Below are 26,585 nucleotides of genomic sequence, written 5' to 3'. Positions count from 1 at the left end.
CTTTGGTGGGCCACATGTTTGAGATCCCTGTCGTACAGCGTTCATGAAATGAAAAACCACATTCAAACTATCATGCAAACCAAAAGTGCCGTCTGTTTCTTTGTGTCATCCTTTTATCTCATGTGCTGGAGCGTGCAGTCAGCTGTCAGCCTGAATAAAAAAGGACTATTTCACTAAAGAATGTCAAAATAACAGCCAATTAGAATATTTATTTTACCAGGTTTATGGGATTTTAGCTCCTGAACCTCTTTTTCATGTTCGTATAAGTGTCAGAGGTTGCATTCCATTCCATCCGTCTGCAGATCGGGTTGGCTTCCACCTGCCAGTGCACTCATATTCAGCAGGATGGACCCACAGTCAGTTCAGTGACAGGGAAGGATCATGTTTATTTCCTCTGAACTCAAATTGTTTCCCAAATGACCTTTTCATTGCATTGACTGCAGACTGTAAAAACTATGAAAGGATCAAATTATGAGCTTGTATTTCAGCAGGTTCAGGTGCGCTGCCATATCTACCATCAAGTGCAGCTTTTCCAGCCACTCTGGACGTTCCAGCTCAGGACAGGTGAGCCCTTCGTCGCCCAAGAAAGTTTTCAAACCGCAAACAGTTTCAGCCCCTCCCCTGTGGACAGACACCAGACTGTTGAACAGCAGGAGATCAGAAGACAGGCTTTAACCTCATCCACTAATGGAACTGACGGGGATTTAAACCTTTGGCCACTATTTTATTGAGAGACAAAAATTTAAAAACGTTGAATTTTAATGTTACAAGATCACCATAATGTTCAAATATAGACTTATATAAAAAAAAACAACAACAAAAAAACTAACTAAAATAAAATGAATTTAAATTTAATACTCATCATTAGAGGGTTAGGGTGCAGTGGATAGCAAGGTTAGAATAGTTTTGGATTTTTCATTATAGTTTAGTTTTATTTAGTTTTGACTTTTTTCTCTAATTCAGTTAGTTTTAATTAGTTTTTAGAGCAGGTTTCCAAGTTTTTATTAGTTTTTTATTTTCTAACTGCTTAGTTTTAGCTTTTTAATATCTTTTTTCTTCTTCTCTGTCATATTCAAATAAATCCCAGACAGGACTCTGCTGCTTTCTCCTAACTTTAGTTTCCATGTTTCCAGGTGGAGTGGGTACCAGAAGACGACTGTAAACCACAAGTGATGAGAGGTGACGGACTGTTAAATATCATATGGAGTCAGCAGCTAAAATTGCTTGAGGGAAATAAATCGATTTCATATCAATCTGACGTTGACAAAGACGAAAACTAAGGGAATTTTATCCATAATTTTATACGTTTTAGTTTTGTAAGCACACAATACAGTTTCAGTTAGTTACCGTTTTTTCTTTTAATTATAGTTTTTATTTATTTCAGTTAACGAAAATGTTTTTGTTAGTTTTCGTTAACGATAATAACCTTGGTGGATAGCACTCGTGCCTCACAGCTAGAGGGTCTTGGGTTCCATTCCAGCGTTTCTGTGTGAAGTTTGCATGTTCTCCCCGTGTCTGCGAGGGTTCTCTCTGGGTACTCTGGCTCCTCCCACCATCCAAAGACAGGCACTGATAGGTGAATCAGTTAATCTAAATTGTCCATAGGTGTGAATGTGAGTGTTCGTCTCTATATGTTCAGCCCTGCTGGGACATGCTCAGGGTGTACCCCGCCTTTGCCCATAAGTAGCTGGGATAGGCTCCAGCGACCCCCGTGACCCTAGTGAGGATAAAGTGGGTTCAGAAAATAAACGAATACTCATTCATGTTCCCAGAGCCGCAACCGAGGATGAAAGAGTCTGCTCTATTTGAACATGGATCCACTGACAGCCCGACTCCTCCGTCCACGACAGCAGAGTGATGCAGAGAAACAACAGTGTCAGGATGGATGTTTTGGAACGTGGTTTTATTTTAAAAGCTTCTTTCTGTTAATGAGACCTCCATCACAAGTGCCTCCCCTTAACTGCTCACATTTCATCTAAACTCAAAGCCCATACCTCTGGACTATCAAAGGGATCCCACCCCTCCAACTCAGGACTAACAGAGATCAAGTCTGTACATTGTGTGTTCAGCGTCAGACAGAGGAGGTGTGGGTGCTGTTGGTGAATGTTTTGGGGTGATCCCCCCTGGCCTCCGTCTGCTCTACGGCTGTTGTCAGCGGTCACCATGCAGCTTTGAAAGGGACCTGGTCCTCACATGTTGGTGCTCATACGGGTCTGGCTGTTGGCTGGTGTCAGTTCGCCCTGACTGCCTTCTCTGGGGGGACTCTGAGGGGAAGACAAGATAAGATTATCAGTGGAGTTTAGGTTTGGCATGTAGAGACGTCAGGCCAGGCAGTTCAAGAACCCCCCAGATAATGGAGGCCTGTACTCGGGGGTAACACACATGGATGTTAAAGTCATTTTAATTCAGAGGCAACGTACCGTCCAATATGACCTCAAACAGGCCGGATCAGTAAAACAACAGCATAATAACTTGACAACTCTGAAATTTTCTCCTTATTTTAGTGCAGGGGTGTCAAACTCATTTTAGTTCAGGGGGTAATTCAGCTAAATTTGATCTGCAGTAGGCCGGACCAGAAAATAACATAATAACCTATAAATAATGACAACTCCAAATTTTTGTCTTTGTTTTAGTGTAAAAAAAAAAAAAAAACTATTAAATTATGAAAATACTTAATTTTATAAACTATCAAAAAAAAAAAAACTCCAGAAAAAACTGAAATTTAAATTAAAAACATAAAAAAATTTAGTGCAGTTTTAAAAATATTATTCCTCAATTCATCATTTCTCCATGTGCATTATGGATCAGATCTACAAAGACACTAAACAGTGAGGAACAGGCAGAAAATAGTTGCTTAATTTTCTTTAGACATTTCAGGTTCTTCATATTTGTTCTGGTTATTCACATTTTATTGTTACAGGATAGTTTGTAAATGTAAATATTTTCATAATTTAATGTCATTTTTTGTACTAAACAAAGAAAAAAATTAAGTTGTTAATTCTAGATTTTTTTTTGGCTTAATTGAAGATTTTTTTTTGGTTTAACTGAAGATTTTTTTTTGGCTTAATTGAAGATTTTTTTTTTTAACTTAATTCAAGACTTTTTTTTAATTAACTGAAGATGTTTTTTGGCTTAATTCAAGATTTTTTGCTAAATGTGAACTTTTTTTTGGCTTAATTCAAGATTTTTTTTACTTCATTGAAGATTTTTTTTTTTTTTGGCTTAATTCAAGATTTTTTTTTACTTAACTGAAGATTCATAGTCTGTGTTAGACTATGGGGATGTGCTTTATATGAATGCATCATCCAAATATCTTCAGATGGTTGACACAGTTTATCAAGCTGCTCTGAGGTTTATTACAAATTCTAAAGCCAGGACACATCAGTGTGAGTTGTACTCCAGAGTGGGTTGGCCTGCCCTGTCCAATAGGAGACTGGGACACTGGTACACTTTTATTTACAAGGCCATACTTGGGCTACTGCCTCCCTACATCTGCAGTTTAATAACAAGAAGAAATATTGAATCTTATTGTCTGAGATCAAACGAACATTTGCTCCTCTTTGTGCCATTCGCCCGTACAGAGCTGGGAAAAAGGGCATTTGTGTACTCTGCTCCTTGCTCATGGAATATGCTGCTAAGAGACTGGAAACTGACTGAACTGATCTCTCTGAATGCTTTTAAATCCAAACTCAGAGTGTTAGAGAATATCTCAATGACATGCATGTGTTTTACATAGGTTGACTGGTCCGGTAAATTACTGTATGTTGTCACTGTATAATGTAACTGTATGTTGTAACTATGTGTTGTGCTGCCTCTTGGCCAGGACTCCCTTGGAAAAGAGGTTCTTAATCTCAATGGGATTTTCTTCCTGGTTAAATAAAGGTTAAATAAAATAAATAAAAAAAATTTTTTTTTTTGGCTTAATTCAAGATTTTTTCCTTAATTCAAGCTAATTTTATTTTATTTTTTTGCTTAATTCAGTTCAAGACTGTGGAATTTCTGTACTTGGCAAAAACATCCCAAGGGCCAGACTGGACCCTTTGGGGGGCCGCATGTTTGACACCCCTGTTTTAGTGCCAAAAGAAGTAAAATTACAGAATGAAAAAGTTTACATTTACAAACAAGTGGTGCCAGGCACAACAAACCCCAGCCCTCACACATATTTCGCCCATTATAAGTAAATGGGAAGATTTTTTTTAAAAATCATTTTTTAACCTCTAAGACCCAGGAAATGTCAGCGAAGTACAAGCTTTTTTTTTTTTTTAATTAAATAAGTGCCTATGTTGGAAACACCATGATGCAACAGTTTTTTCAGATGCAGTTTTTAAATTTTTATGGAATGTCCTTTGTGGTGGACAGTTTTCTTTTCTTTTTTTTTGTATAAAGTTGTGAAACTTTTGTCCACAAATGTGGACAGAAAACCCATAGCTGGGTCTGAGGAGGTTAAAAAATGTGAACTTTGACCTACTTTTCCCAAATGTAATCACATCTATTCTGGGTCACTGGCGATCTAGAAACTCAATTTGGTATGAATTCAACCAATAGTTTTGCTGCTAGATTGTTAAACAAAGAAACAAACCGAACTAAAAACAATACCCCTTTGCCTCTCCCTTCGAGGGGCGGGGTAATTATTGCTTCACAAAAACCTGAAATTCCTCACAAGAAATAAGTGCAATTTTAACATCATTATGGACAAATGGACAAAAGTATTCTGACACGTTGAATTCAGGCGTTTGTCTTTCTAACAGGGGTCTAGGATACAAAACAATAATGACAAATGCCATAATATAGTTTTATATTGTGATAAATGTCATATTGATTATTAATATTGATATTCTTATGTCCAGTCCTCGTGAACAGGACATCTTACAGCTGTAGACATGATGTGTCCCAATATTTTTGTCTATATAGTTTATAAACTTATTTCCTTAAAGTTTAATGGTAGATTTTTCTTCCTCAGTGAGATGTGAATAAAGTACATGGTTAGTTGTGGAAGAAAATTATTATTTACAGTCAGAGCAGGAAAAATATTTTTAAAATTTAGAGGTAGAACATTTATAATCAGAGTCATGGATTTTAAAAAAAAATGTTGAGGAAAATTAAGTGAAAACCATCTCTGGTTTAAATCATTTTTGTTTCCAAAATGCTTCAAACTAACAAATGCAATGATATTTATCCCAATATAAAACTATATTATGACATTTATCTTGTTTTTTTTTTTTTTTTATCCCAGACCCCTATTAAAAAAGAAACACCTGAATTCAAAATGTCCACATACTTTTGTCCATTTGTGTATGAGTTAGGTAATTATGCTATGAGGCTAACTATATGTATAACAACTTACAGATCACAGTGGATCTACAAATACACAAAACATTTGGTAACAGGCTACTAAAAAATACTGAAAAATACAGTAAGCTTATGACGAAAACAACTTGTTAAGACTCAATGACACCCACAACTGTTAACGTCTTTGTGTAATTTAGTAAATTCCTCCTACAGGCTGCATTGGACCCTCTGGTGGGCCGGTTTTGGCCGGTGGCCCCTACGTTGGACACCCCTGCTGTTCCATATCACACCGTGTCCTTTAGCTCTGAATCTGAAGGAACTTCAGTACTTGGAACAGCAGTTAGCCTTCCAGTGTGGCTCAGCTGAATCAAGTCGTCAGTTTCTAAGCAGTGTCTTTGTCTTGTACCTTGACATGGATCTGGTTGCGGAGTACGGCAGCTCGGAGGATCATGGCTTTGGCTCGTCTCTGGAACTCTTTGCCCATATGCAGAGATTTCTCAAAGGTGGTGCTCCTCTGGTCCACATCCCTTGCATACAGGATCTGGTGGTGACAAGAAACACGGCCGAGTTACGGGGCTTTGGATCACACCAGACTTGTGAGCTGGTGGTGGACTGTGTGTTTGTCTCACCTTGCTATGTGAGTCAATGCGAGCGTTGATGAGTCCCTCCAGTATGAGCTGGGTGAGCTCGTCCTCTAGAGCCGCCACTGTAGTGTTGAAGGCCTGAGCCATCTTAGTCATGTCTGCTGACACGTATGGGCTGAAATACTGAACACACACACACACACATAATCAGGGGTGTAAGAAAATATTGGTTCTGCAATATATCGCGATATTTCATTTCACAATACTGTATCGATATTAAAAAGTACTGTATCGATATTTTTAGGTATTTATTCAAATGCAGATATTGTGGGGGTTCATTTTTGGTTTTTGTTCTTTTTGTTTATATACAGCGTGGGGAAGCAAAATTTACAATGAACATTTAGTTGTTTTTTCTCAGCAGGCACTACGTCAATTGTTTTGAAACCAAACATATATTGATGTCATAATCATACCTAACACTATTATCCATACCTTTTCAGAAACTTTTGCCTATATGAGTAATTAGGAAAGTAAACGTCAAAGAGTGTGTGATTTGCTGAATGCACTCGTCACACCAAAGGAGATTTCAAAAATAGTTGGTGTCCATAAAGACTGTTTATAATGGAAAGAAGAGAATGACTATGAGCAAAACTATTACGAGAAAGTCTGGAAGTGGAGGAAGCAACAAAAAACGTACCAAAGCTTTTATTAAAGCTCTCAAATCCAAAATTCTAAAGGATCCAACCAAATCCATGAGAAAAATGGCAATTGAACTTGAGGTAGACAAAAAGACCGTTAGAAATGCAGTAAAATATGATTTTAAGTTAAAATCTTACGCAAGAACACCAAAACACTTGTTGACAACAGCAACAAATCCAACTTTAGCAATTTTTGGGAATCATGTTTATGGCTGCCTTCTAGCCCAGATCTAAACCCTCTGGATTCTGCTATTTGGAACGTTTTAGAACATGCTACCAATAGAACATCACATAGCAATGTCAACTTTCTTAAAGATACTATCATAGAAGAATGGGAGAAGTTGTCACCCGAATATTTGAGGAACACTTGCGCAAGTTTCAGGAAGCGTGTGAAGGCAGTTATTGAGAAAGAAGGAGGACACATAGAATAAAAACATTTTCTATTATGTAAATTTTCTTGTGGCAAATAAATTCTCATGACTTTCAATAAACTAATTGGTCATACACTGTCTTTCAATCCCTGCCTCAAAATATTGGAAATTTTGCTTCCCCACCCTGTATATATATCTATATATATATCTATCTATATCTATATCTATATCTATATATCTATATCTATCTATATCTATATATATATATATATATATATATATATATATATATATATATATATATATATATATATATATTTTTTTTTTTTTTTTTATTATTATTTAACACTCTTTTTTTAAATAATGTTAGTTCCTTTGTTGGGATTGCACAAAAATCATGAGTTATGAGCAAATAGAATACAAACATTTGAACAGGATCTTAAACTGTAATGTCTGTAAAACATCATTTAAGTTTGAACACAGGAACATTTTGTGATATAGCATTAGATCCTGTTGTGATCAAATAAAAATGTGTTTAGTATTTGTGCATATTTCTGGTGTAATTCAATTCTTTAAGGAGCTAATAATTTTTTTTAAAAAAGAGCCAAACAAAAAATTGCCTTTCTAACAGTATCATGATATATCGTGATATATCGTATCGTGGTCACAGTGTTGTGATTTGTATCGTATTGCCAGGTTCTTGCCAATACACAGCCCTACTTATAATACTGTCCCATATGTCTGTCACACTATGATAAGCATTTTCAAGTACTGCAGTATTACCTTACACATTTTTAAGTTACTTTTATAAATTTTATAACTGCTTCCAACTTTTTTGAGATACTGTTTCATAGTGATACTACATGTGTCAGCAGAGACTTTTTTTTCCAACTCTCTTTATTGGATTTTCACACTTTTAGAACACATTCAACAGATAATGTAAACATTGCTTGTTCTACGTGTATATACTTACACTGCACATCACCCTTCACCCAAATTTAAGTTGGCAATCTTGATTAAAGTATACAAAAATATATGTTATATTCACACCTATATAAACCAATGCCTTATAACCATCAGGCAAAAGACGGGAAAATAATAAAAAAAATAAATAAATAGATGAATTAAAAGGGGGGGGTCTTTCCTCATAATAGTGCTACACAATAATCCTATATCTTGCCACCAGGCTCCATATTGCTTTTAAAATAACCAATAAATGGCTGCCAAATTCTATAAAATTTGCTTTCTTGATTTTTCAATACAAATCATATTTTCTCCACATCCATATGATTCATAGCATCTTTCAAAAGATTTGGAAGAGTTGGGGGTGTTTTTTGTTTCCAATTAAGTAACATCAGTCTTCGTGCCAGCAAGCTAACAAATACATTTTCAATACACGCGAGTCAAAAATTCCAAGAACTGCCCCTAGAACAGAGGTGTCAAACTCATTCCTTCCAATTCAGCCAAACTGGATCTCAAGTGGGCTGGACCAGTAAAGTAATAGCATCATAAACTAGAATTACTTTTTCTCTTTGTTTTAGTGCAATAAAAGCATTAAATAGTCTGAAAATCTGAACATACTTACATTTACAAACCAGCCTTTCACAAAAAACATGAGAATAACTTGAAAAAACGGAAATTTTGTAAGAAAAGTAAGTGTAGTTTTAACAGTATTATGCCTCAACTTATCATTTGTACAAGTGCATTACACACAATGTTACCCAAACATTAGGTAACATGTATAATATTGCTAAAATTTTGGAGTTTGGAATTAAAATAAGAACAATTTCTCATTCAGTTTCTCATTTATCCAGCTCATTGTTCTTCTTGGTAGTTCTTTGAAGTTCAACTGGACTAGATTCGCTTCAAAAGAGCAAAACTAGTCCAGTTGAACCTAGAAAAATGTACAGTTGTCACAATGTATAGGTTATTGTGCTATTATTACCTCCGCCAGGGAGGTTATGTTTTCATCAGTTTGTCTGTTCATCTGTTTGTTTGTCTGTCTGTTAGCAAGATAACTCAAAAAGTTATGGATGGATTTTGATGAAATTTTCAGGAAATGTTGATACTGGCATAAGGAAAAACTGATTAAATTTTGGTGGTGATCGGGGGGGGGGGGGGGTTCCTAGCTTTATTATGGAGCTGAATGTAGAACCTGAACTAAAAATGAGTTTGACACCCTTGATTGTTAATATCTCCAGTGTAATTTTTGCACTTTGTAAATTCATCCCACAGGCCAGATTGGACCTTTTCGCGGGCCGGTTTTGGCCTCCGGTTTGTTTGAGACCCCTGCCCTAGAAGGTCTACATCTCAGCAAAGGCTTTTAATCTGATGCAATGAGCACAAGAGTTGGAGATGTGTGTTAATATTCACTTGCCTACAGCAAAAACTCAAAACACTGATGGAAACAGCGTTGGATCTCACCTGAATCAGAGCTCTGTTCCTGATCTGGCTGTACAGTGTCTTCACATGGGGAGCCAAGTACATGTCCAACAGCAGGTTATCCTGGAAAAGCACACATTGGACAGGGTCATGTACTGCTATCATCAGTCCACAGTGACTGAAGCTCAGCTCTAATTACTGTGTAGATCATAAAAAAAGACTTCACAGCACCATCTAGTGGACTACACAGGCAAGGGCGGCAGTAGTAGTCAAGGCTTCAAAACAACATTCAGATCACAGATGATCACTTAACAGAACCGTGGGTAATGTTCCACCTGCACAGAACACTACAGTCTGAGCTGAGATGTAGGCCTATAGAAGGGAATTTCACTTGTCTTCTGTTTCCCTTTGAACAATGACTTGAGGTTGATGATGTAAGGCAGGGGTGGCAAACACGCACCCCTTGATAACCAAAATAGGGGACCCCTAATGGAAGAACCCTATTAACTTCAGCTTCTGTAAGAGTATTATAAGTCATCCAAATGGGGGTGCTTTAGTTAAAAATCTTTTTTTTTTTGGACATAAATCAAGTAATAATAGCATGACTGAGATAAAATTGGGGTCATATTGATGGTCTTACAAATGTCCATTTTCTGTCTACTATCCATTTTCATTCACTAGGTGGAGTTTTATTGTGGATAGATTTATATAAAACAGAGGATTGGGGGGATTCCGGGGATATACCCTCGCTGTTGGCCCCTGACAGCATAAGCCTCGTTGAATATCCTCTTTGTCACATGGCAGTTAAAGTGTGTTGAAAGAAAAGCCAGATGGTTGCAATATTTGACAAACTATTGGTACCAGCAGAATTTGGCTCCAATAACAGCCAACAGTTAATATTAAGATTCTCAACTGGAATTTCTGACTGTGAAAAAATAAAAATGTAATGATGAATTTCATCTCAAAACTATGATGATGGTTTTGAAGGCAGAGCTCGGATAAATTTTAACAACCGCAGGTAATATAATGGCACTGTATCTCGCCGGTATGTTCTATCAAGAATCAATAAGTTGAATTTGTGAGGTTGTTGGGTTCTGTCTCTATGTTAGAGTCCTGTGGTCTGGATACACATATAACTTCCAATCAGTGCTCAATAGTAACTATATTGATATCTGTACCCACTTCCATGTTAAACCATCAAAATATGGCCCATTATAAGTAAATGTACATTTTTAATAATTCAAATATTCATCAAAAATCTAAATTTTCATGTCTAACATATTTAGCTTGTACAGTTTCTGCATAAATACCAATAAAAAACACTTTGAGCAAAAAAAAAAAAAATTCTCAAAACTATGAACAAACTTTCTAGTCACTGTCCCAAGGAAGATACACATAAAATTTGAAATGAATCCAACCAGTAGTTTTGTTGGAGAAGATGTTTGAAGAAATTCCAAACACAGACAACGACAAAGACAGCGATAAAGACGTCACCTTCACAACAGCTCATGACCTGACAGCCGGTAACCTAAGAACCTACACTCACTCACCTTCATTTCATCCAACAGCTTGAGACAAGACGCATACTTGGACTCATAGAACTTGAAGATGATGTCACGAATCTGAGGCTCCAGCTCTAAAAACAACTTAAAGGAGCTGAGGAAAAGGGGAGAGATGTTTATTACAGATATTACTGGCTGGTAATAAAAAACAATAAGTAAAAAACAGCTGAATAAAGAACCTCCAACAATCATAGAATGGAAAAAAAATAATTCAGGAGATTCACAGTATGGAACTATTGACATTTTCTCTAAGATACACCCCCAAAAAAGAATAAGAATATTGGAAAAACTGGATGTCATATTACAACTTGGAGCAGTGTTGATGTTTTTGTTTTAGTTTATCTTCCCCCTTTATTTATGTTTGTTTTTTGACTTAATTGACCATTATGGACTCCAAAGAAAGGACTTGAAAGAAACATGGTCTTGTACGCCCTGATGTATCTCATCTGATTTTCTGTTCATATATTGTTTTGTACTTCTGCAAGCTCAACCTTACATCCTGGCAAACTTCCTGATTGTTATGATGACCCTGTCTGTCTGTTTTCAAATGTTCCGTTTTAGTGTTTTTTGTTGTAATAATATAAAAATAAAGAAAAAAAAGAGCTGAAGAAAGGAAGTACACTGAATTGAATTTCCTGTCACCATTTTTGGTGTGTTCGTCATGACGCTGCTGTCTCGGTGTAGTGTTACATATGCACTTCCTGTGGTATTGCCTCCTACCTGCTAGAGATGACGTTGCGTTGAAGCTCCTGTCTGTCAAATGTGGCCAAAGCACATAAACCTCCATACACAGCTACATTACTGGGTGACAGAAGCTGTGGAAAGTACATGTATCATTAGTGCCATTGGTGCAAATGAAGAGCACATTTCTCTATGTTTAGTAACAACAAAGTTCCGACGAGATCGACATCTAGCCATTATATGAGGGGGGACATGCATGCCCTATCCATTGCTGCTTGAGCTATCACTGCTTTAATTAATTATTTTAGTTAATGTATTTGCAGGTCAACATAAACATCTGCAATAGGCTACGATGACAATTGTGGACCCTGCATGTGAATCACAATGAATGAAACATATATTTCTGACTTCCCATATCTAAAAGCTGTGGAAATGTTCTTCCAGAAGCCCAGCACGATACACTACAGCGACAAAAGCTGCACACTTTGTGGATAATTATCAAAAAAAGAAACGGGCAGTTCAAATGATTGTTAGATTGTTATTATTGTTATATTGACAGCTGTCATTAAAAGAAACAATGAGCACCATGACCCCCCCCCCACAAAAATCTGTAAAGTTTGGGCAAACACTGGCATCTCTATCATTTTGTGTTTGACAGGTTAAAAGCATGTTGTATATAAGCACAAATAGAAGCGTGGTACTCACCTCTGGACAGTCACAGTGGTCAAAGGAGGCCTGCAGGAAGCACTTGGCAGCTGGTTTGTATTTTCGAGAGGCCAACTCTGCCAAACCTGAAATGCAAATAATAATAATAATAATAATAATAATAATAACTATATATTTAGAGGCTATAACTATGCCATGAAAAGAGGAAAAAATATTCACGTTTAAGGAGCACAATTAGGCCCAATCCTAATTCACCCCTTGCCCCCCCCACCTCCATTTTTCATGTTCAGGTGAAGGGGTAGGGGTGTCCCGATTCTGAATGAGTTGAGGGGGAAGGGTGAAGAGGGAGGGCTGTTTGACCCTCGAAACGGAGATTTTTCAGGACCACACTACAAACCGAGGAGTATGAGAAATCTCCCATAATTCTGTTTGAATGATTAGCAACATGGAGGTAAACACAGCAAAAAAGTGCAGCAGGGTGATGAAAGAAACACACAAATGTACATTTTTCTTCATAATCAACTTAATCATTTGATCGACTGTTTAATGCGTTGTAACATTTATGCGGTTTGTGGTTGATAGCCACAAAAAGATGCCCAAAGCCCATGGAACAGAGACGGTTACAGCTACTGACGGCATGGGGAATACTTTAGTAAACAAAGTTGTCACATCTGTTTATAGCGGCATTGATGACTGCTGATGACATAACAGGTCTCAAAGGGTTGTCTCATTTCATAGGGAAATGTTTCAACCCCTACCCCTTGCAACTCCATTTCAAGGGGTAGTCCCAAGTGCAAGGGCCAAGGGGTGGATTGGATTGGGCCTTAAAGAATGTTGAATTCTGAATTACAAAAAGTACTTGAAAGATTATGAAAATAGTTGTTGTCAATTTAAGAGTTGGCATCTAATCAATTAATTGTTGTAGCTCTAGTTAGTTTTGATGCTTTCCACACTGACTTGATATTCATCTGCTTATGTGCTCTATGTACCTCAGCTTTATTAATAAAAGGGAAAACCATGCACACATGTTCTCACTGAGAATGTTTATCTTATGGTTCACTTACGCTGCTTTTCCACAGATGGTATCAGCTTGACTCAGCACAGCTATTTTGGCTGTTTTTTTCCTACTGCATGACAGCAAGGACCACCAAGTACTATCACAGACTATTTCTCATGTCCCCTTTGTGGAAGTTTCAAGAGAGCCAAGACAATAATAAACATGATGTAAAAATATAATAATGAAATAAATCACACAGATTGATTGATCCAGAATTATCACCTTGTCGGTATCTATCTGGGTGAACAATTTGTAAGGTGGATAACCAAGCCAAAGTAACAGGTGATCTCAGAGAAGCAAAGAGCAAATTTTCAAGTAATTTCTATCTTTAAAAACAAACCACAGATTTGAGTGTAAACAACTATATTCTAGTTTGAAAAAAAAATCCTGAAATAAGTTTCACCTTCCTTCATTGTTGCATCACTCATAGCTGTAGTTACACAGAGTATGATGTAGCCATACTTTCAATTATGGGCGGTACTGGGGGGGTCTGTACCCCTGATGAAGACCCAGGCCCCCCTAAAGAAACAAAAAATATCAGTTGAGGGGGGGTAATGCTTCTGATTTTGTGAAAAAATACAAAATAAATAAATAAAAGGTAACTCCCATTTTTTAGTGAAGGAACAGTTTAATGTAAAACAATTTCAGACACCCCTACAGTGGACCGTACCTTTTTAACCACGTAAGCTAACTTCTTAGCAAGATACACTAAGTCTATATTTAAACCAAGCTTATTACATTTTTGTGAGGTAAAATCTATCACAATTTTACACAGAGATAAACTCAATTTGTTTCCATTCTCATTTTATTGTGAATAAATTGTGTAGAAACCTCACTTATCTCGCACTTCAATACTAATCGTGGTGGCGAGTGCAGCTATTTGTATTGATGTGGTAGTAGACCAAGATGGTCATAGAAGAAGTGAAGGGCATATCCCCCCATTATGGAGCTGTAATTCACACTCTGGATGTAGCACCATGCTGAGGAAGGACTATACCTGCAGTGGAAATGCAGTGTGCAAGGTGTTCAAAACCAGGCCAGGCTGAGCTGATACCATCAGTGGAAATGTGACTTTAGCATTAATCAATCAATTCATGAGCACAACGATGGTCCACTGTGGAAAATACATGCATGAATCTATGACAACAAGCACATTTTCCTACAGGTGACCAGTTGTGATCTTCTAATTTCATTGTAAAGGTGAGGAGTTTGCATCACTGAGAACACAATGCTCTTACCTGCAGCACACTTTAATTTGGTGAGGACTGCTTGATTTTGGCTGTCACGCTCCCCTCTTTGCTGATAAAAAAAAAAAAAAAAAAAAAAAAAAAACACACACAAACAAAAACAAAGCAGAAACAGGATCAGATGAAGGGGTATTTAATCTTTGTAAAAGCCAGTACATCAGTGTCCATCAATGTCCTATTTGTCAATATTATGTTGACAATGATGATAGACATGGCATCGGAAAAGAACATGAATACTTTAGGGTACGTCACAGAGTGAAACGCATACAGCCTTACTGTGAATGGTAAGAATGAGCTGCCACTGTGATTGACTCATGTTAAGACATATTAAACTCTGTTGTGATACTTAAGTATGGGGTGAAAGTGAAACATCGGAGCTGATCTGTGTGTAGCTGATGCTTACCTCTGCGATCTCTGGCGTAGATTCTGCTTTGTTGACATAGCTCAGTACATGGGACCAGTTCTGGAGGTAAACACTAACCTATGGACACAGAAAAGCCAATGGCACCAAGAGAAAGGTATCAGTATCACACCTTTTCTTTGACACCACGTTGGTGTGAGCGCTCATGAAGCTCTGTCCTTTCTGCTTTACCTTGATGACATTCAGACACATGTTAATGACATGCTTTGCACTGGTACAGTAGTCTCTGGCACGGGAGTAGCACTTGAGGGCATTACTGAGGTCACCACAGTCCAAGTAGTGGTCTCCTAAGTCATCGTGGCCTCTCCTGAGAGGAACAGGGGAGTACAAAGGTATAAATGACCATTCCTTGAATATGACTAATAATCAACTATGTTCTGCAGTCTCCATTATTAATCTGTAACTTTAAAACATCAATCATGTTATGAAACTCCATGACTTGTTTTATTACAAAACTATGCAAATAATGTTCCGAGCCAAACAAAGGTCATTCCAAACTCTGTTCAAAAGTGCTTTTCAATACAGGGAAGCAGGTATGATTTCAGAGGCGTTTGTATGTTTACTGCACAAAAAGCTGTTAAATGTATAAAAAGATGCATTTCTGTTATTGGGGTTAAATTATGGACTAACACAAATATAAATTTAAAGATGTGCAATTCACTTTTGTTTTTCAAAACATTGGTTTGGAAAGATATTTTCGAGAGATAAGAGCAGGAATGACTTTTGCTGTTTTGATTGGTGAGTAAAACTGATCTAGTGTAGGCAGGCATATAAAAGCATTTAGCTTCTGCCTAAGCTTATTCAGTCTCAACATAATTCACAGTCGGGTGACTTAAAATTAGCCTTGTTGATTGTATTTTCTGTATTATGAATGATGACTGAATAAACATAAACCTGAATCCCCCTGGTTTTACCTGTAGAAATTTGCTCTAATTGATGAACTAGATATTTGCTGTTCTAAATCTACCAGTTAGTGTTAATTTAAGTCAAGTGAATTTTTATTCCTTTAATTCAGTGCATTTTAACACAAAAGACTGCAAACCTTCATACCTAATGCTCTCTTTGATTGAGTTGCCCTTGTAGTTTTTGAGATCAGTATCCAGTTTCTCCAGTTTGAGCAGAGCCTTTTTCCTGGTGGACTCTGCCCAGGCTGAGTCCAGAGGAGGAGGAACAATGCCACCCTCAGGCACTGTGTCAGGAACACCTTGTACTTCCCTACAGGTGAAAAAATAGTTTCAGAAGCACTAAATAATTGAATCAAAGAATAGTGAGAAAGAAATTGAAGAAAAGAACAGAGGACTGTTGTTCTGACCGTGTGGCCTCTGTGAGTTTGCGGTGAATCTCCTCATAAGTGTCGACATTGAAAGTTCTTTGGACAAAGGTGAGGGCCATCTTCAGGGCTTCCACTCGGAGCTGAGGACAGTGCTCTGCAATGAACTGGAGCCTCTCAATGCGCATTAATCCACTGTAGCTGGTAGCATACTGCTCTAAATCCTACACACAAAGAGGTGAACCATTAGAGAAGGAAAAAAATGTTGGATTAAATGAAATGATGCCCCACTACCTTCCCTGTATTTGGTAATATATGATCAGGTGGTGTTTTCAAGGGATATTTTGGATAATGTGTACACAATGTTGAATGCTTAGCAGTTTGTTTTCAAAGTTCAACTGGACTGGTTTAATCCAAAAGGCTTCATCAGTTCAGGAGAAATCTTGACTCAATAATCTGTATTTTTCTATTAGAGGTGAAAACAAATTCCCATAAACAACAGAACTGCTGCAGGAATACACAAAGAAAATGTTGCCCCTGTCACGTTTTTTATGTCTTCAATGTTAAAGCAATACTACAAGTGTAGGTGTAGCAAATAACTTATCACTGTCTTCATTTATATTTAAGACGGTATAAAACAAAAAAACCCAACAGTTCATTACATCTTCACATACTGATCTGAAATGGCAGGTCTCAGAAAGACCAGAGCTTTGTGAATAGTTGCACCTTGTACCTCGTCTTGTTCTAATTTTGGATTTGAACTGGGCTTTAGTTGCACATTCATCTGAATCCCCATCTTATCAATACATTTTGCAGAGGTTTCAGTTACTCTGTTAATTTTTTTGCTTTTCAAAATTTCTTAAAATTTGCTCATTGACCTAAATGCTATCAATTCAACCTGTAGAGAACTTCAGTTCTTCAAAATAAGAGTTCATGTTCTAAAAAACTACAGATTAGACTTGCATATAGTCACTGTCAATGAGCAGTAATCCCATTTGCACCTTTTATACTATATCACATTATTAGGTCAGTACCAGTGTTGGGTTCTCCACTATGTAATTGGTGTCAGGAGCATTTTGCTGGTCCTCTTGAGGGTCTGCATCAATCTGCATGGGCTCCACAGCCCCCTGAGAAAAATGTAACACAAAGAGATATCAGACTTTACTGTGCAAGAAATGCTACTTCACATGACTGTTAAATAATACGAAACAAAATTCTGCTAAATCAGCAGTAAAACAAGGACTAGTGTCAGACTCACGATGTGCAACTTCAACCACTGACCCAGAAAATAAAAAAGTGTGCAATCAATCACAATCAAAATCAGAATACTTTTTTTAAGCCCAGGGGAAATGTTTGTCTTTCAGCATAGTTTAACCTGGCAAGGTCTTGTACCAAAGTTTCCTTTACTAAAAGTACACTTCGACGGTTGCTTCAGCTTCCATACAGTAAAAGGGAGAGGCTACTGGAATTACATAGAAGATGAATGTGACTGAGCCAATTCATTGCTTAAAAAAATAAAAAGAAATAGTACAGCTGAAGGCTTTCATCAGGGTGACATTCCTGCTGTTTGTAATATAAGATGGTTGGGTAACTTCACTAGGGACCTAGGGATAAAATTAAGTGACCTTTAACATTTACCCACATATAAGAACAATTGTTAACCAACAAGTGTACAATTCTAACCACAGTTTCCAATGTACAGTCATGGAAGAATTAAAAGAAGCTATATGTAGGTTACTACTTTATAACATTCAAACATGACCAAAGAAGAGTGGTCAGAATAAAGAGTTCAAGCAATATGTCAAAGATGTCATTGTATTGTATTGCAGAGATATGACCTGAAATTATTCACAGCTGTAGGCTGACATGTCAGTGTGAATGTGTGACTACTAGAAGGAGCAGTGAGTCACCCTGCCAGTCTCCCATCGTCTTGAAAACTAAACTTAACACAGCTCTAAACTCAAAATGAATTTGCGGTGCAGCTATTGACATAACAAACCATACAGAAAAATTTGGTGATTTGTGATTTTACTGTGGTTGTCTGGTAAGGCTGTGGTGTCCCTTCCTACTTCTGGATCAACATCTGTTTATTACTCTATTCAATATAATGCAGTTCTGTGTCCCTGTGTCTGTAGAACACATCCAGCTGACACTGTATCACTGTCCATGTGATAATTAACAGAACAGGAAGTGGATGAGGTAGATAAGTGAAGTGACATTTCCAAACAGCTGAGGGGGAAAAAGTTGGTGCTAGTAAACATTAGCACATTAATGAACTGAGGTTAGTTCCCACTGCATCTGTAAAAGCAGCTATTAATGAATTCCCCTGTTACAGACTATGACTGTTATGAGTTGTTGTTGTATCAGCCCTTCATCTGGACTATCCAGAACCAGACAAAACTGAAACGATAGGGCACGTATACATATAAATACAAGACCCTTGAGAAAGCTGAGAGATTTGCCAAATGGAAAAGGAGCTGAAGCGCTACTCATGCTGTCCATTACATTAGACTCATTGTATTAGAGACAAACTAGTGCAAAACATACAACCTATGGTGCTAACAGGAAGTTAGCTTGTCAACACTAGCAAGCGTTAGCTACAGGCTACAATGATAAACACAGATTGTTCCTTACATAGCTATTATCACATAGCCATAATCAAACCTGAAATGCAAGTTTCTTAATAACAGACAGCTACTATTTTTGTCGTTTAACCCATTTTCGTTTCGGTAATGCGACTAACGGTACCTTAACAGTTAATGTTGTACTAAACAGGCCGGTGAGTTTGCTAGCAGCCAGGACCAAACTCCACTAATAAGTAGAATGCGACAATTTCAAATAACCCGTTTCACGTGTGATTAATGCAGTTAAGTCATTTAATAAAAGTGCCAGTCACTGCTTATCTGAACATGAGTGGATATGAGTTGTATACTGTAACCCATCTACAAGGCTAGCTGATTAGCATTACTCTACTGCTCCGTACAGATGCACTGGGTAAAGCTAAAGGAAACCATTGCAGTCATTTACTAGAGCACACATCTAATGTGTTCTTTGGTTTGGTGAATGTTTTATATTATCAACACAACGAAAGAAGCAAATGATGCATGTATGAGCCCAAATTATGATGTTTATCCATAACAGAACTCCAGGTACGTTTCATTAGCTTACACTACATAGCTAGCAGCTAGCTAAGGCTGGTTTAGATCAAATCATGTTTAATTTCCACCCTCTCTACAGGTGAGACCTGACAAAAACAGCAATGGATGAGACTCACCTGAAAGTTAAAGACTTGCACAGGCAAAGGCATCTTATTCTTTCGTGACTTAGGTAACGTTAACGTTTGGGGGAAGGTGAAACATAAAGATGAAGAGCGGCGTATGGTGCAGGAGCCGAGCCTCTGAAGTGGAGCTTCAACCCGGAGAAGCCTCAGCAGGCAAACGGTATGGAGCCTCAAGTGTTCAGTATTAAACCAAGGAAAGACATTACTTATGTTTTACAACACAAGGTTTTTTTTATTTATTTTCACCACTGCATTAGATTACACAATACTTATTTTGTCATTTTTTATAAATCTAAGGCATTGTATACAGTGATTAATAACCTATTAGATATATTTGGTGACTAATAAACTAACTCTTAATTGTTCAAAAACACAGATTTCTCACAAAGCAGACAAAGATGTGTTTCAATTAGAAAAAATGTCTTTCGTGGAAATAATTGAAACTGAAATATATAGAATATGAAGTTTAATGCTTGAAGATAAAAATGATGCCTCCAGAGGTCAGTAAAAGATCGGCTTCTGTAGTGAATAAGGCTCCAGTACATCTGTTTTTTGTGTGGATGCTTTGGTCTGTCACTATATTTAAAGAAAAAAAGATAAAATAGTAAGTTAGTATCACATAATGATAACCTAGTAATCAGAAACTCTCTCAAAATAATGATGCAGTATCTTGAAACCTCATTTCGTTATTTGGAGATGTCACAACTAAGGCTTAAATGGATTTCTGTATTTTCGACTATATTGGCAGTAAGAAAATCCCTTTACTCTCTGCAGATGGAAACAACTGGAAAAACTGGAGTGGTCCTGATCCACAGGAGATAAGGGCTCACAGAATGGTTTGATGAAAATAATAAATCATGTGTTACACCCTTCTCAGTCACCACATAAGATAAAGTGCAAGGAAATGTGCATAAAAATAGTACAAAAAAACAAAAGATACAAAACACAGTAATAGTAATAAATAAATAAATAAATAAATGGTAATAGTAGAAAAACTCTGTTGCAGTATCCAAGTCAGTTTTCAGCTGCACTATAACCACATATCACCACTAGGATACACCAAAGTACATGCATCACTATTTTAAAATATTTAAATTAAAATAAAAAAAATACACAGTATGTGTTTTCAGTCATGTATTTTTATATGTAAATTTCAAAGTCTATCCGTCAAACATGAACATTTTTTCTCTGACTCTATTGTTAAAGTCAGGCATGTCCCTGACAAATGCCACTGCTGGTATTGACAATGCATTTAGACCTGGAGTGAAGGTAGTACAAGTATAGATCGCATGACATTAAAAAATTAGAAAATCAGTGTAAGAGTTCAAAGATATCCCTGATACCACCCACACCAGAAAACGATCCTGTTGAAGTCTGCTGTGATAACCACTGAACTACCCAGCTGTGTTTACTCTTTGCGCAGTATTACTTATCAACCTATTCGGTAATTCCATTTCTGAGGAAGGTCTTTTTGGGATGTGACGTTTACTCCTGTGGGTGGTGCTTGGGCACAAGTTTTTGCACCCTGAGACTCTCCTATGTCTTGTATTGGAGGGGGGTCCACTGCGCACGCACAAGTGGCGGTGCCCCAAACAGGAAACATATGATTTAACTGCTCATTAAATGATCAAAAACATTTTTAACCCTTTCATGCATGAATTATAAGAACCTTAATCATGATTTTTCCCCTGTTTTTATTCCTCTTTAGGCATGAAAAAAAAAACAAAAAAAAACAATGCGATCGACAGCTTTTTATGAACCTATTTTTCATGGAGTTGCAAAAATGTCCACTCAAATGGATACAATGCGTTTAATTTTTTAAGCCAAGAAACGTGTATTTACTGATATACTGTGGAAACTACTAAATAAAAACACTTTCAGTACTGCTAATCGGATGTTTTCTCATTTAAACATACTCTAATACTATTTATTACTCACTTCATGGAGATACTGTACAAAAAAAGACCATTTTGTTAAAGAAAAAAATGATAATTGCAGTCTATTAACAATCAGCAATTGATTTACACTCAAACATGTTACTGCAGATCAGGTTTATCAAGAACAGCAAAGTTACATGATGCGTAAGTGTCCACTGTGTTGGCTGATATGGAACTAAAACAATTAAACCAATGACTATACAAGAGAACAGCTTTGAATAGCTGTCCACTGTAGTGACCACTGTGCATGAAACGGTTAAACTACACTTGAATGCAGATTATACATGGCACTCACTGGCTGTATCATGTATGGCTCATTTATTGAAATATTAATGTTTTTGTAAAATTATTTTAGGTGATTCCTGTCATCATCTTCTTTCTGTGAGACAGGTTGGGTGGTGGCCTAGCGCCCTCTATTGACGAGTTACCACTGCTCTATAGGCTATTTACATATTTGCATAAGAAATAGAATTGCAGTATGTCAGACAGTACAGATGGGAGACAAACAGGAAAGAGGCCTGTAGTAGTGCTTATAGGTGTTGCACTGAAGGAGCTGCTCAGAGCCTTCATGGTCTGATACAGTGGGTGGGAGAACATTTTGAGCTGAGCGTTCTCCACCTCCATTATCCAAAGTACACTCAATGAGGGAATACTTTGTGGAGGATTGGTGGTCATCCCTCCAGAAGAATTCACACTCTATCTATTCTGGGGTTACATGGTGCCCAAACACCTCACTAAGCCAGTTTATGTTGACTTTTTTCCTTTATTATGTCACCTACCCATATTGTTATCAATGTCCATATCTTTTAATTTGTTATAGATGACAGATATACGGGAGATGGTGATATAAACAATTTGCTGATTTAAAAAAAGGAAAAAGGAAACAAAATAAAGTAAAATGTTTAATTGTAAGCCTACACACATTGAAAGAGTTCAAGTAATTTAGATTTAATTACTGAATTTCATCAAAGTTGTTGTGGCCTACTATGAGTAAATACTTAAAAAAGTGATGTAGGCTGTTCAGATTTAATTTAATTACACTGTGTTACACTATTTGGAGGATATTTGCATAGGCACGTGCTACTTCGAGATCTTTATTTTGTGGCCTCTTACAATTCTAAAACATCTGACTATATAAAATGAAATCAGTTGATTTACTGATTTTAAAAGTACAACAAAATTCAAGGAATAACTTGTGAAAGTAAACATGCACGTGATAATAAAAACCTAAAGCTCTGTGTGAAACACTGACCCCTTTAATCCTATAGCTGCTGAGGAGACACATTGTCTTTGCAGTGCGTCACATCTGACAATCCCTGTCTTATAAGGTTACAGCTATTAATAGTCAATAAGCTATCAATGGTTCATTTTAGAGAGACACACAACACTGTTATAAGGGGCAGAAACTAAAAAATTAAAAACTACCCAATGTAGACAGAAATGCATCATGAATTCAATTCTTTTTAGATACTCTTTTTTTTTCAGCAGGAAATCACAGTCATGGTTGATTTTTTTTGAAGAATAAAATGATTTATTTAGAAAGCTATGAAAATGTAATTGGGCTTACAAATTGGCTTAAGCTCTATTGTTATGTCCTCTAAAATACAATTTCTGATCCAAAGAGTCCAAAGATTCAACAAGTAAGAGTGTGTTTTAAAAATGAACACTAAAGCACTAAATAAAGTTAAATAAATACATTTGATAGACTTGGGGTACATTTGATGTAAACCAGGCTTTATTCTGCTTGAACTCATGTATTCTCAAAATCTCAACGTGGAACATTAATTCAATATTTGGGACAAAGTGGTGACATGGGACCAAAATACAGTGCAGTCTTCCAGAGAATGGGACACCTGGTCCACCTCCCTTCATGTAACATCTGCCTTTTTCTGTCACACCATCCACAACCACTGGGAGATGGTTTACAGTCTGTAACAGTAGGCTATAACATACTATTTTTTTTCAATCAACATCTCATATAAGTAAAAGCACATTTATATTAAAAAGGAAAATAGATCAGACTACATCATTTACCACAAATCTTAGGTGTCAGGCTAGTAATGTAGTGGAGGCCATGTTTCTGTGAAAGGCGCAAGATAAAAAAACAAATAATAAAAATAATAAATAAATAAATAATCGTAGTGAAGGCTTGTTGTTCGCTGATCTAATATGTTATATTTTTTTATTTTTTACTTTAAATTTTAAAAAGTCCGTATACTCTCTCTACTCTTTCCATCCCTGTGCGTGCCGACACCTGTGAGCGCGCGCGCCTCATACGCCGTGCGCCTGCTGTATATAGCCTATCGCGTGATGCAGCAAAGTCGCGCAGCGTCAGCAGGCAGTATGGGGAAATTATATTTGGGGAGTTAAATGTTTTAGAGTGACATTTTATTGGTTTCGGAACACGTTTTTTTTTTTTTTTTTTTTTTGCTACTACTGATAAAGAAATTAAAATAAAAGGCAAAGTCTTGTAACCTGACAGCGGCTAAAGGCTTGTCGCGCGCGCAGAGATGTGTTAGCGGTGCTCGTGCGGACTGCGGTAAAAAGCGAGCTCCTCCTCTGACGGAAACTTTAATTCACGTGAATGAGTTCAGGGATTTGCGCGTGCTCGTGTGGCAGAGAACGTAACTGACACGGGGATTAAATCTCATGAGAGCCGGTCTGAGCCACAAACACCCCTGGACGGACCCACGGGCATCCACGCACCGCACTCCTCCATTTAGCTCCGTGTGCTCCCGTTATGGTGGGAGCACGCGCGCCGCTCTCTGTTCCAACACATTCTCTGCTCTGACTGTGTTATGGTCGGATGGGAAACTAACAGCCAAGCTCAGCGACTAAACACCGGCTGTCGTTCTTTCACATGGGCGAAGACCAGGACCGGTTCAGCGCCCGGACTCGCCGCGGAAGAAGTGAAGACAACGGAGACAACGGAGCGTCTCTGGACCCGGAGAGGAAGAGGAGATATGAGGAGCTGTTCCAGCAGCTGGACCTAAATAAAGATGGCAGGGTGGACATTAGTGAACTGAGGACCGGACTGGCAGCCCGAGGTTTACACCGAGGAGAGGCAGAGGAGGTGAGCAAGAGAGTGGAACAGCAGGAGGGATGAGAACACACACACACACACACACACACACACACACACACACACACACATACATACATTACCTGTTTATTTTTATTTATTTATTTATTTTTTAACCCTTTCATGCATAGTGGTCACTACAGTGGACAGTTACTCTACAGCACAGGTGTCAAACATGCGGCCCGGGGGCCAAATCCGGCCCACCAAAGGGTCCAGTCCGGCCCTTGGGATGAATTTGTGAAATGCAAAAATTATACAAAGATATTAACAATCCTTTTAGTTCAGGTTCCACATACAGACCAGTTTAACCCTTTGATGCATATTGGTCACTACAGTGGACAGCTATTCTACATCTGTTCTCTAATACAGGGTGACACAAAAAACCGGGAACTTTTTAACAATCCAATAAAACCAAGAGTGATGGAAGAAAAATATTTTATTCATAGTAATTGAAACCTTAAAACATGCCATTTAAGAAACAATGATGGAATTTTCATTTTTTTTAAAATTACTTCCTGTAGATGGCGTCCTCCTGTACGAATGCATTCTTGAAATCTGCTGTTGAGATTCCTCATTGACCGTTGCAACATCTCAGCTGGGATACTGTGAATTTCATCCTGAATTCTCTGTTTTAACTCATCCAGAGTTCTTGGTCGAGTCGTGTACACTTTACTCTTGAGATAGCCCCACAAGAAAAAATCACAAACGGACAAATCTGGCGATCTAGGGGGCCAGGGAACGTTACCGAATCTTGAGATCACACGGTTACCGAACAATTCTCGCACAGCCGCCAATGGTTACTAAAATGGGGGTGTGTTTACTTGCTCAAGGTCACTGTCTCGCAGTGCTACCACTTGCTCATGTCTGCCAATACTCACTTCAAAAATTCCCGTTTTTTTGGGTCACCCTGTATATTCATGGGTTTTGTTGTTTTAGTTTGATATGAGTTAACTCAGTGGACACCTATGCATCATCCCATACACTGACATTCATACCATTACTATAACTTTACTGTTCTTGATAAGCCTGATCTGCAGTGACATGTTTGAGTGTAAATGAATGTCTAATAAAAATTGCGCATATGATAAAATGTAAGAAAACATCAGATTAGCTGCAGTTTTGGTTTTGTATATCACTTTCTGATATTCAGAAATTAAACACGTGGTGTCCAGCAGAGTGGACATTTTTGGAACTCCGCAAAAAATTATGAAGGTAGATTTGTTTCTTTATTGCTTTAACCGAAAAAAAATATTTTCATTTAAAAAAAAAATCAATTAAAATTTTTTTGCATTTAAACACTTTTTTAATTGATTTTTTTTAGTTAAAGCAATAAAGAAACAAATCTACCTTCATAAAAACAGGTTTATTAAAAAAATTCAATTGCATTGTTTTTTCTAACCCTAACCCTGCCTAAAGAGGAATAAAAACACTCAGGAAAAAAATCTCGACTAAGGCTCTCATAATTCATGCATGAAAGGGTTAATCTCAACTGGGCAGGACCAGTAAAATACATCATAATAACATAAATAATGACAACTCCAATTTTTTCTCTTTGTAAATGTAAATATTTTCACACATTTACACTAAAACAAAGTATAATTTCACAAGAAAAGTGAATAACCTGAACAACTATGAACAACCTGGAATGACTTAAGAGAAATAAGTACAATTTTAACAGTATTCTGCCTGTTACTAAATGTTTTGTGTATTTGTAGATCTACTGTGATCTGTAAGTTATAATGTACATGTATAAATGATAAACTGAGGCAAAATATTGTTAAAATAATTAAAATAAACTTATTTTTTCAGTTTGTTCATGTTATTCACATCTTTTGAAAGGATAGTTTGTAGATGTAAACCTTTTCACAATGTAAATTTAATTTTTTCGCTCTAAAACATAGAGAAAAAGTTTGGAGTTGACATTATGTATATATTACGATGTTATTATTTTATTGGTTTGGCCCACTGCAGATCAAATTTAGCTGAATGTGGCCCCTGAACTAAAATGAGCTCGACACCCCTGCTCTACAGCTTTAATCTTGTTTATTCATGGGTTTT

General features: G+C 37.1%; 2 protein-coding genes across 2 annotated transcripts in view; one reads left to right on the top strand and one right to left on the bottom strand.

Moving 5' to 3' along the window:
- Positions 1–1,882: 1,882 nt before the first annotated feature.
- On the bottom strand, positions 1,883–19,673 carry gps1 (G protein pathway suppressor 1). The gene is made up of 14 exons (XM_030140974.1): positions 19,503–19,673; positions 17,263–17,355; positions 16,271–16,452; positions 16,009–16,173; positions 15,130–15,265; positions 14,941–15,018; positions 14,529–14,589; positions 12,273–12,358; positions 11,607–11,701; positions 10,875–10,980; positions 9,367–9,447; positions 5,919–6,056; positions 5,696–5,830; positions 1,883–2,264 (listed from the first exon to the last, which is right to left on the bottom strand). Exons 1-14 carry the CDS (start codon positions 19,533–19,535, stop codon positions 2,190–2,192), a joined length of 1,464 nt encoding a protein of 487 aa, XP_029996834.1. The 5' UTR covers positions 19,536–19,673; the 3' UTR covers positions 1,883–2,189.
- A 4,212-nt stretch (positions 19,674–23,885) lies between these two features.
- The window catches only part of LOC115423929 (calcium-binding mitochondrial carrier protein SCaMC-3-like), a 29,330-nt gene continuing 26,630 nt past the window's right edge, over positions 23,886–26,585 (top strand). Inside the window, exon 1 of the mRNA XM_030140966.1 lies at positions 23,886–24,518. Coding sequence (XP_029996826.1) covers positions 24,306–24,518 — 213 coding nt within the window. The 5' untranslated portion in view covers positions 23,886–24,305. The remainder of the gene's footprint in view (positions 24,519–26,585) is intronic.

This window comes from Sphaeramia orbicularis, chromosome 8 (assembly GCF_902148855.1).
Source record: "Sphaeramia orbicularis chromosome 8, fSphaOr1.1, whole genome shotgun sequence".
NCBI classification, from domain to species: domain Eukaryota; kingdom Metazoa; phylum Chordata; class Actinopteri; order Kurtiformes; family Apogonidae; genus Sphaeramia; species Sphaeramia orbicularis.
The sequence above is the reverse complement of the archived record's forward strand: the minus strand, read 5'-3'. Positions and strand labels throughout refer to the sequence as shown.

What these genes read in the sequence shown, in the direction of transcription:
- gps1 (XM_030140974.1), bottom strand. Translation starts at nt 19,535, where the DNA reads ATGCCTTTGCCTGTGCAAGTCTTTAACTTTCAG. An exon ending in ACCACTGTGACTGTCCAGAG is followed by an intron (nt 11,702 to 12,272) that starts GTGAGTACCACG and finishes TACTTTCCACAG; the next exon opens with CTTCTGTCACCCAGTAATGT. An exon ending in GGAACAGAGCTCTGATTCAG is followed by an intron (nt 6,057 to 9,366) that starts GTGAGATCCAAC and finishes GTGTGTGTTCAG; the next exon opens with TATTTCAGCCCATACGTGTC.